The sequence below is a fragment of the Labrus mixtus genome, chromosome 23 (genome assembly GCF_963584025.1).
Source record: "Labrus mixtus chromosome 23, fLabMix1.1, whole genome shotgun sequence".
NCBI classification, from domain to species: Eukaryota; Metazoa; Chordata; class Actinopteri; order Labriformes; family Labridae; genus Labrus; species Labrus mixtus.
This window is the reverse complement of record NC_083634.1, coordinates 6,509,411-6,523,938: the sequence shown is the minus strand read 5'-3', so window position 1 is coordinate 6,523,938 and position 14,528 is coordinate 6,509,411. Positions and strand designations below refer to the sequence as shown.

At 43.6% G+C, this 14,528-nt stretch overlaps 1 protein-coding gene across 2 annotated transcripts in view; it reads right to left on the bottom strand.

The window, feature by feature from the left end:
* Positions 1–4,595: 4,595 nt before the first annotated feature.
* Positions 4,596–14,528, bottom strand: part of rtn3 (reticulon 3) — a 29,742-nt gene continuing 19,809 nt past the window's right edge. For both annotated transcript variants that reach the window (XM_061031964.1, XM_061031963.1), the window contains 6 exons: positions 9,517–9,724; positions 8,423–8,561; positions 7,762–7,831; positions 7,138–7,184; positions 5,411–5,469; positions 4,596–5,314 (listed from right to left, as the gene is read on the bottom strand). In XM_061031964.1, coding sequence (XP_060887947.1) covers positions 5,266–5,314; positions 5,411–5,469; positions 7,138–7,184; positions 7,762–7,831; positions 8,423–8,561; positions 9,517–9,724 — 572 coding nt within the window. In that variant the 3' untranslated portion in view covers positions 4,596–5,265. The remainder of the gene's footprint in view (positions 5,315–5,410; positions 5,470–7,137; positions 7,185–7,761; positions 7,832–8,422; positions 8,562–9,516; positions 9,725–14,528) is intronic.

Below are 14,528 nucleotides of genomic sequence, written 5' to 3'. Positions count from 1 at the left end.
CCCTGCTCCGCCCCCTCCCAGTCAGCTGCCTGGCTCCGCCTCTCAAAGTGATTTTAGAGAAATATTCACTCTGAAGCTGCTGACTTTATCAAACATTAAATATTTACATGCATGACGTTTGTATTGTGTTGTATAACCTCACACAGCCTTTTCACACTTTCTAAAATTAGAAACTTTAATCCTCCCCCCGCCCGAACACGCTCTGCCCAAATCATCTTATTTTACTTTCTAGTAATCTGGATGATTTAATTTTTTAATCATCCGCCCTCTTCTCACCGTGCAGAACATAAATAAATCCACGGAGCCAGAAAAGTCCTTTGAGGTGTTTTTATTAATTTCACTTTGACATCAGTACAGAGACCACAAACTGTATTTTTATCGGTTTTCTTTTTTTTCCTGCAACACTACCCCCCCGCCCCCCCCGCCCAAGCTTAAAAAAAAGGAACCAAAGTCATAGCTAATACAAAACAGAGTTGATGTTAGTGAACGACATCTAAAGATACAAGAAAGAATCCAAATGGAGAAAAGGTCAAAACCACTCGTCACACACTCGCAGAGCCGAACACACGGGAACACGACGAGGACAGAGAGGACAACGTGGATTTATTTAGATCATTTATGATTCTCTGAGCTAGTTCAGTCTAATGCCGCTAACATCGTGGACTACAGGTTCACTTAAAGGTGCTGTGCTAATGCTAATTAGCTTCCTCCTGAATTTAGAGAACCAGGGTTACCTCTGGAGTTTTAGTCTTCAGATTAAATCAAATGATTCTGAGATTTGTACGTCCTCTGCTGTAAGGAAAGAGTTTCACTTGGAATCATTTTACACAGAAAAAAATATTCCCTACTTAATGTAGTTATAATTTAACAAACGATTCAGTTTCCATCTCCTCATCGTTTGGGTGGAGGAAGAAATCTAGAAAAACTCGCTAAATCTGTAACAAAAGCTGCGTTTCCGCTGCAAGAACTTTCCCAAGGGACCAGGTACCATAAGAAATCTCTTAACTCCAGCAACCAATCCAAAAGTCCTCGATGTCATCTGGTAATTTGCTTTCTCTGTCTCTTATCTAAAGAAAGAGACCGTTTGTAAAAGCAACGTTTCCACTGCAAGAACTTCCCCAAAGTACCAGGAACCAAGAGCAAAACCTGAGTACATTTTTACTACAGGGTCTAAATTTAGTTCCATGAACGTCATTCTACTGCTCAGTGTGCTTAGAACTTTGTAAAAACGTTTAGGAACTTTTGGGGCGTGGCTTGGAACCAGGAACCAAAAGAATTCTACCTCAGAGAGCAGGGTCCACATTTAGTTCCTGGGACGTTATTTTGATGGTCAAAAAGTTCCTATTCAGGTGTTGGTACTTTCTTAAAGTTCAGGAACTTTCTGAGCGGGATATGCAGGGCTAAAAAATATTCCAATTGGTCAAGTACTTGCATCTTTTTTTTCCTTCAGTATGCAACAAATATTAAAAATCTGCACAACTTTTTGTTTTGTAAATCAGCTGAAAAGTGTTCCTTCATTTCTGAAGGTCTTAAGACCATGTCCAAAAAGACAGCAAAGGACTGAACTGAAGGAACTTTAGTGTTTAGAAAAGCAGATACCACTACTAAAATTTTAATTTCAGGGGAAATGCAACAATTTCCAAAATTAAATCATGCTGAGTACTTGAATAATTTTATTTAAGCTGCAGCCAGGAACTACAGCTTTTCTTAATTCTCTGAAATTTAAGTTTGAAGGATGAATAGTTGCATTTTGTGGGTCCGATCTTCAGATGTCAACAAAAGTCTGCTGGAACCCCGAAAAATAGTTCCTGGGACTAAAAAGTTTTACTTTGGATCATTTAGTCTACACCAACATCTAAAAAGATGTGCATACTGTACAACCTTTCCTCCAAAGATCTTTAGACTGCAACACAAGCCTGATAAAGAAGTTCCTGGCACTAAAAGGTCTGTTCTTGTGGTGGAAACGCACCCTTAATAAACTTATTAATTTTAGTTTAAAATGAGACTTTTAAAGCTACGTTATGCAACTTTTCCAGCTTCAAATAAACAAAAAAATATGCATATTATCATCAGGGTTTGTGGTTGACTAACAGAAATGTTGCATATTTTGTTTTTTACCCCTAAAGTTTGAACAGAGGTGGAGCCCAAACAGCTGAGGAGGACTGCTCTACCAGAGATGACATTCAGGCAGACGTCTGAAGAGTTTTAAAGTGTTACTGCGTTTAGAGATGACAGGATGATAATCAGCTGTCGGCCGGGGGACATTCACTCCATGCAAACTTAAAAAGAAAAAAAAAGACATCAACACCAACATTTTAGTCGTTTCACTTCCTTTTATAAATTCATCCCTTAAAACAAAATGGAGACGTAGCATTCGAGCTAACATGACTACGGTTTCTTCTTCTTTATTATCGAGTTCAAAAACACAGATGAAACAATCACAAGTAATAATCATATTAATCCAAAAGAGAGGGTTTAAGAATATGATACAGCCTATTATCATTATATAAAGGGTGAGAGTCTGTTTCCAGCTTACACTAGGACATGCGCTTCATGGCAGTCGAAGAAGAAGAACAAAGTGACAAACCGAGCTCTATGATAAGAAACACTCCAAAATAAAAAACAAGCCTCCTTCGACAGCGACACTCTATGCAAATCACGCCGCTCCTGAATGAGCTACAGCGCCAAAAATGTCCTCTCAGGTCCACGTGGAGTCCAACATGTGCCAAAAAATCTAAATATTTTAAAACAGAATCACAAACTTGATTCCACTTTTCTTCAAGTTTTCTGCCTTTTCTCAACTGTTTAATTTGCAGGTTTCTCTTCTTCTAGTTTGAAGAGCTGAAATCATTCTGCTGAGTGAAGATTAAATCAGAGAGGATGTCAGGAAGCTTGAACACTTCAGTTTTTTTTGTTTTTCACGCTGCGAGATTTTAAATTCAGAGTTTTATAGACTTAGTGCATTTTGTGTCATTTTAACTCCCGGCCACTAGATGGCAGTGCTCCACTCCCGACATGACAAGCTGACATATGAAAGGAAGAGAGGGAAAGGACACAGGCTCACTGTATGAATCAGACCTTCATGAGGGGAGTAATATACATCGCCCTTTTTAGAATAAATCAATATATGTCGTAACATTAATATTTACAATCTATGGTCGTAACGGGCCTTTAAACGTGTCGACCACCGAGAGAACCGACACTTCCGGTTTACCAGCAACTATACTTGTAATTTAATCTTAAAATATAGTTTTTAAACGAGTCAGAAGCATCAACAGGAACATTTTTTTAAATCGCAGTGTTGGGAAAAGTCAGTTTTAGGATTTAGAGGCCGAAACACAAACGGAAGAGAAGACAACATTTGTTATTTGTTTATTATTCTTAATTTTACGACTGTTTACTAAATCTTAAAAAAGAAAGCCCTTTTTTCTAATTTTAATTCTTTAATTTAAACTTTATTCTTCGCCGACATTTTCACGAATTCAAGAGGAAAAAAAGGCGAAAACAAAATTCAGACCTTTTTCTATTTACTTTAACTAAGTCCTCAATAAGAATATTAATAAATCACGTTTTAATGCCTTCCTTTGTTCTTCTTGCATATTTTAAATTATTTTATTTACTTTTTCTTTATTTAATAAAAAAATCTGTTCAGTTTTGACGCTTTCCTGCAGAATTTAACTCAGACTGAAAGAAAAGTAAACCTTCCAAACAGCCCGGGCTTTTATTTCCTTCAGTCTCTGAAACGACCCCGACTTTTATTCAGGACGGGCGTCGACACCAGACGAGACTTTTTAAATGTGTTCAAACTAAATCTGAGCACAGCGAAGACAGGACAGAAATGATAAACTCATACCAGTGACAATATTAAATGCACTGATTCACAGCACGCCATCCTGCCGCATAGCCGGTACGGTCACCGTCATCATGCTGTCATTTAAAGGGCCGAGGTCGGATTCGAAAAAGCGGCCGCTGCAACGAGGACTACAGCCTCTGTACATGGGGCTCACCACATAACCGTTAGGCTGTCCGGCGCCCCTCGCTGCCAACTTTTACTCTGACTTTTGAACTCCGTGATCTGAGAGGACATTTAAATCATACCAGAGAGAGCGTCTCTAAACGTCTCATCCCTCAAGAGGCCGCAATACAAACATGAAAACTACGAAGTGACGCTTAAACACGACCGTTACAATGCTGTCGTCAAGCTAAGAGGGGAGTCCGAGCAGCCGTCCTACGATTCATATCCATAACAGGAAGTGGTGATGAGAAGAATCAAAACATGAACACGTGAGACCTCAACACTTTGCTGCGTGAACAGGTGCGACCAGAGGAGCGGCGTCGGTACGTTAAGGTGAGGGGACGTACTGTCGATATAAAAAGCGAGGCTAACGTGTTTCCATACGGCAGAGAGAGAGAGAGAGAGAGAGAGAGAGAGAGAGAGAGAGAGAGAGAGAGAGAGAGAGAGAGAGAGAGAGAGAGAGAGAGAGAGAGAGATAGAGAGCGAGCAAGAGAGAGTGAGAGCCTTAAGGTGTATTTACAGTCCAAAAAATTAGATCTGATCAGAAGAGGGTGAACTAGACCAAATTATCACAGCTGGCTCCGTGTTTCCAATCTTTTTATTTCAACCTGCTGACGTGTGTAAAAAATTAAAATTCAGTGCATTGCAGAAAAACTTACATACAGAGGAAGTGCCTGGAAACAAACTCAACAAGCCGAACCCAAAAACCAACTTTTCAAACTCATCTCTATCCAAACAAGAGCTGCAGAGCGAGAAGACAAGTCGCAGTGACACCCGAAAGGTCGTGTTTGTTTGACTTATGGCGTTACCTTCAGGGACATGTGGGGAAAGTACAGACATTTGCTTTTTTTTTTTTTAAATGACCATCACCCCCCCACTGCTCGCTGCACACGACTAAAACCAGGTCATAGATTCAGTCTAGTTCACTCGACCCTGCCTCCATCTCCCTGTGGCTCCGCCCACAACACATCCGGGGTCCGCCGCTGGGCGTTACATCACTTCCTCTCCTGTCTGCACAGGCACAGTTCTTTTTAATGCTGTAATGCGAGTTAAGCTGCGCAGTAGTTTTACATTGAATATCGAGTAGCTCAGGTTTTCTACCTAGCGGGGTTCAGTGTGGGAGGTCGGGAGGGTGCTGATGGTGGATGGAGGAAGGGGGGGAGGAGTTATTCGACTGGAGGGGGCGGGGTTTAAGGTGGTGATGAAGATGAGGATGATGGTGTTGTGGAGGTTTCTAATGACGGGGAGGATCATTCAGTTTTGCTGCGTTTCACAGCGCCGGGGAGTTTCTCTTGCAACCTGCCGGAGACACACAAAAACAAACATTACAAAACAAGTTTGATGACATCATCTCTGAGAGACGGTCGTATTTACTCAAAGATAAAAATCACTCACTTGGCCATTGTGGTGTTGACTTGAGTGCGTACGACGTCGATGAACTGATCGATCTGAGTCTGGAGGAAGACAACGACAAAAGGTGAGCAAATCGTTTGACCTCAGAACATGTTCAAAGTTCGACTTCTGAGAGACGACTCGTCAAAAAACGTATTAGAGTGCTTTTTATTTCCTCTTTTTTAACTGAGATCCCGCTGCTCTGCCACAAAGAAGAAGGACCTCACTTTGCTTTATAACAGCATACCAAACTAAACCTATATACCATATTCCCATGTGCCATCTTCCAGAGGTGGAAAGGCGCATCGAGCAGCGTACTTTAAGCTGAAAGCTCCCATATCGTCATCATGTTCTCCTCTCATGTTGTCAGTCTGAAACCTTTAGAGCAGCTTTATATGATCTTATTGATCTGATACTGGAGTCAGTAAAAACCCTCATTTCACCGGTTTGTTTCAGCTGCTGTCTCTTTAAGGACCACCCTCTCCTTGTGCCCACTCTCTTCTGATTGGCCAGCTCTCTGGAAGCCTTCTGAGGCAGGCAGAATGCTGCAGGGCTGCCAGGGGAGGGCTGCATTGAAGCCGTCTGGTGAAATTCTTGGTTTCATATCGGGGAACTATGGCGTGATTTACAGAACAAGTCGTTCAGCGCCCTCTGCAGACTCATCCTGTGATCACACCAACATATGTTTACCTCATGATCTGAAGCTTTGACCACGTTTTGTCTGGACATCCAGCTTGTTAAGTTTAACTGTATGCAAGTTTTAAATTGGAGATCAGCAGAATAGAATAGGTCAACAAGCAGCATGATTGGCCAACAGAAGCAGTGACATCATCACTTAATAATTATTAACAGGACTGACCGGATCACCTGAACCTGTAGAAGCAGGTAAAGGTCAGAAGCTGCCGTTAACAGCAGTCTGACCTTTACCTGTATGAGCTCTTTACTCTCTGACAGGAAACAGCTGAAGATAATAAAGCCCTAAGAGTTCTTTATGTTGCAGCGTGTGCATGAGCGTGATGCTAACGGGTCGCCTCTATCTGCCCTGAGAGCGCGATGACTTCATGTCCTCAGCAGCAACAACAAGAGAAGCAGAAAGACTTGAGTGTGTGAGGAAGGCTGCGCTCATCCAGTGAGCTCAGCTGAAGTCATCGCTGAGACTCATCAGATTTAAAGAGGACATATTCTCCCCCTTTTCAAACAGTCCTCTGTGGTCTAAATGAAACATCTGTGCTGTTCTTTGGTCAAAATATAACATGAATCAAACACCAGAGGAGGTTTGTGACCCTGTATAAACCAGCTCTCTCAGAATGCTCCGTTTTGGTGTGTGTGTCTCTTTAAATGCAATGAGCCCCCCCCCTGAGTTTTCCTGGAAGACATCACTCTTCTGTAGCGAGAATAAAAATGGCGGACCTGTGCAAAAATTTTGTTCTAGGCTGGGGGAGGAGTCCATGAGTGGAGATACCAGGGGAGGGAAGGGATTTCTTTTTTTTTTTTAAACCAGAATCCCACTGTGACATCACAAGGAGAGCACATTTGAAACGGAGCATTTTTCTCTGTGTTCTAAGACTTATGCAGACCACAAACAAAGGACTGGATGGATTTATTTCACATGTTGTGGGTCAGTAGACACTCAGGTTACCCAAATATATGTTCAAAAACACTGTACAAGTGGATTATTCATAATATGTCCCCATTAATCACTGCAAGCTGTGACAGAGGTTCACACTCACCTTGTTCTTCTCGTAGATCGGAGGAGTGGCGAACAGGAGGATGTCAGCTGGAGGACACACAGAGGAAACGTTACGAGTACGGAAATGACAGCAGAATATCAAACTTCCATACGATTCTAGTAAAAACCAGTTTGTTACCATGGCAACACAAATAGAAGACTGAGACACCAAGTATTTGGTCATTGCATGTTTTAGAAGATGGTTCCACATCAGGGACCCGGCTGATCCGAGAACGCTTGACCCTAAAGTCGGGTACTGAGCCTGAGTCCTCTTAAAGAGACGGTCTCAGCCACGGGTCATGTGTACTCGAGTACGGTCTGCGGGAGATGTGAACACAACCATGCTCAAACAAAGAACGGGACCGCTACATGATGCTGGCTGTGCGCTGCACATCCGTGTTGTCTCTATGACAACAGTCTCCTAAAAACAGCCATGTATGACCGACACTGCGCCGTTCTTTTTCCTGCAAGTTTCATATTTACGATCCTTCAATATGAGCGTCGAACGGAGCATGTGACTTTGTCTGGACACGCAGCGAGGATACACGGCACGGTCCATAGGAAACAACAAAAATACAGAAACATAAAGGGTGTCAGTGTGAGTGTGGTTTCCCACGGTGCTCACCGAGGATGAGGATGGTGATCCCGTTGAAAACAGCTCCGACGTAGGTGAACAGCCACATGGCCACAGCCAGCTGCAGAGAACGACAACCAGACACACACAGGTCAGTCAGAGAACGACACACACACGCGCACACACACGCAGTACTCATTTTAAACACTAGGTGTCAGAGTTACATATTGCTCCTTTTATATCAAAAGAATGTAATGAATGATGAATGAAGATGACAGCGGTATGGGGATGGTTAATGGACTGTGTTCAGTCTTTAATCTCTCAGGTCACACCTCATTTTCTACACCTGAGAGTCACACCCTGCAGATCCTCCACACAGGTGTGCTCTCTCTCTCTCTCTCTCTCTCAGGTAGACTGATCAGACACAGTCAGTCCCTGTTCCTCCTGTTCGATCTGTTGCACCTGTTAGGGAGTGACCACTGCACATTTATAATCCTCAATTCCGCAATTCCAGTTTGGTGACATCATGAAAAAACCTTCAGTCCAGTTTCAGAATAAACAGAAACACCTGTGTGTGTGTGTGTGTGTGTGTGTGTTCATGTAACTTTGAGTTTTTGTTTTGAGGTTATTTCTTGTGTTTTCATGTTGTTTATTAAAAACAGGGGACAGGGGGAGCGTCCTCATGAGGATGATGATGGTCGGAGACGCTCACCTTCAGGGAGTCGATGAGGTCCTCGACCAGGAAGAGGCGGCTCATCTGCTTCAGGGCTCGGTTGATGTAGGTCAGACTGCAGTCCACGTGCTTCCGGAAAGTCTCAGGAGGGATGCTGACATCCTTATCTATCATGCATCTGCAGGGAGTGAGGAGAAGGAGGAGGAGGAGGGGGAGAGGGAGATAAAGGAGGAGAGAGGAGAGAGAGAGAAAGGTAGAGAAAGGGAAAAAGGAGAAAGAGAGAGCAGGAGGGGAGAGGGCGAGTTGAGGAGAGAGGGGGAGTGGAGGAGAAGGTTGTTAGAGATTTAACACAATTTAATAATGATTTTTCACAATGATGTAATTTTACTGAATTTTAGATTTTTAAACTTTGACACGATTCTGGTAAAAAAAACAACCAATATTGAAGGAAGTTTGTTACCACGGCAACCAAAATAGAAGTCACAAAAACACCCAATATTTGATAACTTCTTGTTTCATTTGCACAACAGATTGCAATTCAAACAGTGTGCAGGAGTTTTTGATGGAGTCATTCGTCTCCTTGGCTCCATGAAATAGATTTAGTTTCAGTGGCTATAGATGATATCGTGTCAGAGCGCATGCAGAAAGCAGACGAGTTTGTTTGATTTAGTTAAACCTAAACATTTATTCACCTTTTAGCCCAAATTATGACCTTCCCAAAAACCGACCGGGTGTTTTTAAAATGTTAAAACCTTGACCAGACTATGTGCTGAGGTTCTGGAGAATATTGGCGAAGAGATGACGATCATGTGTGTGTGTACGAGGGTCAGTCACACCACCCTGCTGATGAGGCATTATTACTTGGTGTATTAGCGATGTTACCGAACGCTTCGCGCTGCATATTAAGATGATTTGCACGTGCTTCTGCAAATTCTTCAGCAAGACAGAACAAAACACTCACACACCAGAGGAGTTATGATCCAGCCTGTATGTGTGTGTGTGCACGCGTGCGTCATTACATAATAATCATCAGTGTTTTACATTTTTAATCAACAATTAGAAAGACGAGACAGCGCAGCGCACTTCTTCTGAATATAATCATGTTCCAAAACTGTTGTGGCGTGCGCTCTTACTTGAAGGGGTGTCCCTCGCCGGACTTCTGCACGGCCTGGACCACAGACTTGTAGATGCGGAAGGTGATGGTGACGCAGAGCAGAGCGAGCAGCAGGTAGGAAACCACGCTGATGACGCTGAAGGCCGCCAGCGACAGCAGCAGCAGCATGGACACGCCGAACACCACGCCCGACTTCTTGGGGTCCCGCCAGTGGATCAGATCGTTCACTGCAGGGAGGAAGAGGGAAGCGTTATAGACTCAATCTTAGATGGACGTTTGAGGACAAACCATCATGTTTATATTCAACTCGTTTACTGAACAAAGATGGTAAACTGGAAGCAGAAATATTGAGTAATTTATTTTCAAATGATTAAAAAAAGCAGGCAGACAAACACGTTCTGAAACTGGTTTCGGTTTTATAACTTTGCAGCCTGGGTCAGATCTGGGTCTGTCGTCTTTAACGGATTCAGCGGTTACACTGCTGGAAAGGCGTGTAATAGAAAACATCTGTGAATAAACGGCTGAGTTTTAACTGACAGAGCTTCAAAGAAGATCCGCAAGGAAGCAGCAACTGGGAGTAATTAGCGAATAAAAACAGTATTTCTGAGCTGCAGGACGCTGAAGATAAAGTTTAAAGGCGGCTGAGTTTGTAAGATGATCATTAGTGGATAAAGAACAAGACTTAAATGAATATATATCAAAATTAGACAAGTAGAGATTAGAAAAAAGGGGATGATTCATTATCAAAAGTCATTCAAATTAAGTTATAAACAGGGAATCACAAATAACTTCAGTGTCAGTGTCACACCTGGTCTTATTGAATCTGCAGCTGCGGTAAATTAAAGCCCCACCCTCTTTAAGTATTTGCAATTACGCTGAGGCTTGAATATCAGCTCTGTTGTTTGCAACCGGTTGCATAGATAAAACAAATATTCATAACTCCCCTCTGCAGCTCCATCTCTATAAACAAGCTCCTGCACCATAAACCTCGCTCAGAGGCTGCAGGCAGGGGTAACTGAGGAGGCTGCAGCTAACTGAGGAGGCTGCAGGCAGGGGTGACTGAGGAGGCTGCAGGTAACTGAGGAGGCTGCAGGTAACTGAGGAAACTGCAGGTAACTGAGGAGGCTGCAGACAGTGGTAACTGAGGAGGCTGCAGGCGGGGGTAACTGAGGAGGCTGCAGGTAACTGAGGAGGCTGCAGGCAGGGGTAACTGAGGAGGCTGCAGACAGGGGTAACTGAGGAGGCTGCAGACAGGGGTAACTGAGGAGGCTGCAGGTAACTGGGGAGGCTGCAGCAGGGGTAACTGAGGAGGCTGCAGACAGGGGTAACTGAGGAGGCTGCAGACAGGGGTAGCTGCAGGCAGGGGTAACTGAGGAGGCTGCAGGTAACTGAGGAGGCTGCAGGCGGGGCTAACTGAGGAGGCTGCAGGTAACTGGGGAGGCTGCAGGTAACTGGGGAGGCTGCAGGGGGGGTAACTGGGGAGGCTGCAGGCGGGGGTAACTGGGGAGGCTGCAGGTAACTGGGGAGGCTGCAGGGGGGGTAACTGGGGAGGCTGCAGGTAACTGGGGAGGCTGCAGGCGGGGGTAACTGGGGAGGCTGCAGGCGGGGGTAACTGAGGAGGCTGCATTTCTGTGGAGGCCCGTTTTACAGTCTGAATGCATGTCCTGTGACGAGTGCTGCATGTGATAGCCTCTATACCAGCCGGTTATGTAACTCTGGCACGCTCAGACCGCCACTACTTCCCCCCCCCCGTGTGGGGAGAAAAAAGGGGGTATTTAAAAAAAGCCTTGTGTGAGCGGAGGAGAAGCCACGTGGGCCGATGCCTGGGGGACGATCAGGCCTCTGTGCTCTGACTGGTTTAATGAGAGCACACGTTATGCTATAGAAGCTTCACAGAGCACAGCAGTGAACTGCTAAATATCTTTGAGACGTTTAAAAGCACGCCTTTATGTTGTTAAAATCGTATTCTGAGTAAGGCGCCAGCTTCTTCTGCAGTTCGCAGGATATACAACAAAGCTCTGTTTTTCTTATCAAAGTGGCCAAGAGGACGGCAGAAAGAATTTGTGATATTTTTAGGTTCCTAACTGACAGCGCTTTAAATTCTCGGCTCGCAGAGAGGCATATTTGACTGAATGTAATGCAGGAGAACAGATCTGGAGCGGCAGCATTAAGTTCATTTATCAAGCAGTCAGCCAGAAGAAAAAAATGCTGCAACCGTTTTAAAGTAATCTTTAATCCAAACACTAGACGGATAATGTTTTTAATAGCCTCTTAAATACGAGGATACAATGATTTAAAACAGAAAAAAAAAACAGGTTAACTGCGTTTGACAATCTGACAGAACAAGAAATCGAGTGCGTTAATATGTAGGACTCGAGTATCTCGGTTAAGGTCATATTCCGATAAGGGCCTATATTCCTATTATATAATATATATAATATTCCAATTAACCTCGTAAAAACGGTGAATAAGATATTTCTGAGGCGCACGTGAAGGTAGCATAAGACGCTGTCGTCGCTGCAGTCATGTTTGTTTTGCTGATACGTCACTTGGCCTGTCAGAAACAGTATCACGTTTTCATTCAGAGTCTTCAGGTGGAAAAATCCGGTTTCTCAAAATTTAAGATAAGGACTCCCACTAAGATTTTTGAGAAACTGGGATGATATTTTATTTTATTATTCTTTAAATCGGGTGAATAATCTGCAGATCCAGAACAACATCACAACTAACCACAGATTTAAAACGGACTGAATCGTAGAAAACTAGAGTCGCATTTAAAACCTAAAAAGTGTTATCGCATCTCAAGATCATATCGAAGGCTTCATAAAAACAGGGTTTGTAGCAGGACTGCTGCGTTAGACTGCAGGTTTAATACATGTGCATGATTATGTTATTGTTGCATATGCATGCACTGTATTCACTCTGACAACTGTACCGTTAGTGCATCTTTAATTATTCAAGATCTGCAGACTGAGCTCAATCACACTCAAGCTCAAAGATGCAGAAGACACACACCATCAAACACAACGACACGCACTCCTTGTGACCGACACGTCATTAGATTACATCACATTGTGAGACTTGAGGACTGACTGAAATCGGCTCCTCAGGGATTTTTAAAAAGCTTTACGTTGTGGGCTGCCTGCGTTCCTGACTCATCAAATCAAAAAAACAGTACGACTTCTAAATGAGTGGTAATTTTGGGACAAATTTCCTTTCCCTCCTTTCCATATTGTGCATTGGAAATTTTAATATCAGCATGTACAACATCTTTATATAATCCATTCAACCATCATCTATATAATGCGAGAGGCTGGAGACGATCCCAGCTGTCATTGGTCGAGAGGCGGGTTACACCCTCTCACAGGGCTGACATACAGAGACGGACAACCAGCCTCACATTCACACCTACGGCCAATTTAGAGTCACCAGTTAACCTAGAACCCCCGCATGCATGGAGAACATGCAGACTCCACACAGGAAGGCTCCTGTCAGACGGGGATTCAAACCAGGAACCTCCTCGCTGTGAGGCAACAGCGCTGAGCACTGCACCACTGAACTTTACAAACATCTTTGTTTAGTAGTTATAAATGCATATATGTTTGTGTCTGTAGCTTTAAATGCTAATTAGCGTGTCTGACCACGCCCCCTCTCTAGAAGGGCTTGGGTGTCTCTGGCTTTCTCACTCCATGCTCTATTGTTTACGGTGAGAAGGCGGACTCAGAGGGCAGAACAAACACCTAGCTGTGGGAGTGTCACCCACCTGGGGGAGGGGTTACTGCCCTTTGTGATGTCATGAAGGGAAAATCTCCAAACGGCCTGTTTGAGCACACATTTTCTGAAAAGTGGAGCAGGCATAAGACGGAGAGGATGGACTTTTCTCATCCTTGGGGGGGTTTGTAGACAGACTAGAGACACATATTAGTGTTTGAGGAACATGGTGAAGTGGATGTGACCTTTAATCAAATAAAGATATGATTCTACAGAAGCAGCGCTGCAGTGGGACTCAGGATCAGGAACAAAAGAGCTCTCTTTTCTGTTTCTGTTTGTTTGAGTTTAACCTAATACATGTCATATGATGTCAAATTAAGTTAAAATGATTATCAGGGGGAAGTACAGCCACTCATCTGAATTTAAACCTGATTTAAAAACATTTAACTGCATGTCACTCGAGCAAAAAAAAGAAACTCCTGATGTTTTCATACGACAATGACAATAACAATGAGCGGGGTTTCTGCATCCTCACTGCAGGGGTGTGTGTGTGTCCTCCCAGCATGCTTTGCTGCCAGTACCCACAGGGAGGCAGCCGTAGCTTTGACGGCCTTCGTTCATTATCTCTCTCGCTCTTTGTGTGTCTGCTGCTCTGTGCTGAGCTGCAGTGTCCTGCTTTTACTGAGCTGCTCTTAAAGCTACACACACACACACACACACACAATAACAGGCTGGCCCAACATACACTAACTAGACCATGAAACCATTTGTGCACTCTTACCACAATTTATTCTAAAAATACATTTACTAAGCTATTACATGGCTAGTGAGAGGCGCAATTAAGGCCATAAATCCACCAAAACGTGCGAGCAGTCACCTTCACACTGCATAGATTGCACTAATACATTAGATAGCCGATGTTTTTGTGCAGTTTAGACGGTGGGCAGGAGTTTGCTTTCCGTTTTATATAATTGAAAACAAGAGCTTACCCACCATTGGGTTCACAGACTTCCATCTTTTTGTCCCTGGTATCAAAAAAGATATTGATTTATATTATTATCCTATTGAAGCTTAAAGAATGTGCGACTTTTTGATCCAGTAGATTTCGCCCTTGCGCACCAGCATGAAACCAAAACAAACTTCCTGTTTGGCCACACCTCCTCCATACTGAGACACACCTCCAACGCCCCCCTCCACTCAAGTTCGTATGAAAGAGTTATAAAATGGAACGCACCATAACTAAGCACCATTAAGCTCAAGCGGCAGACAAAATTGTCCTTTGCTCGAGCTGCAATCACCTGTGTCCTGCATTGTTGTGCT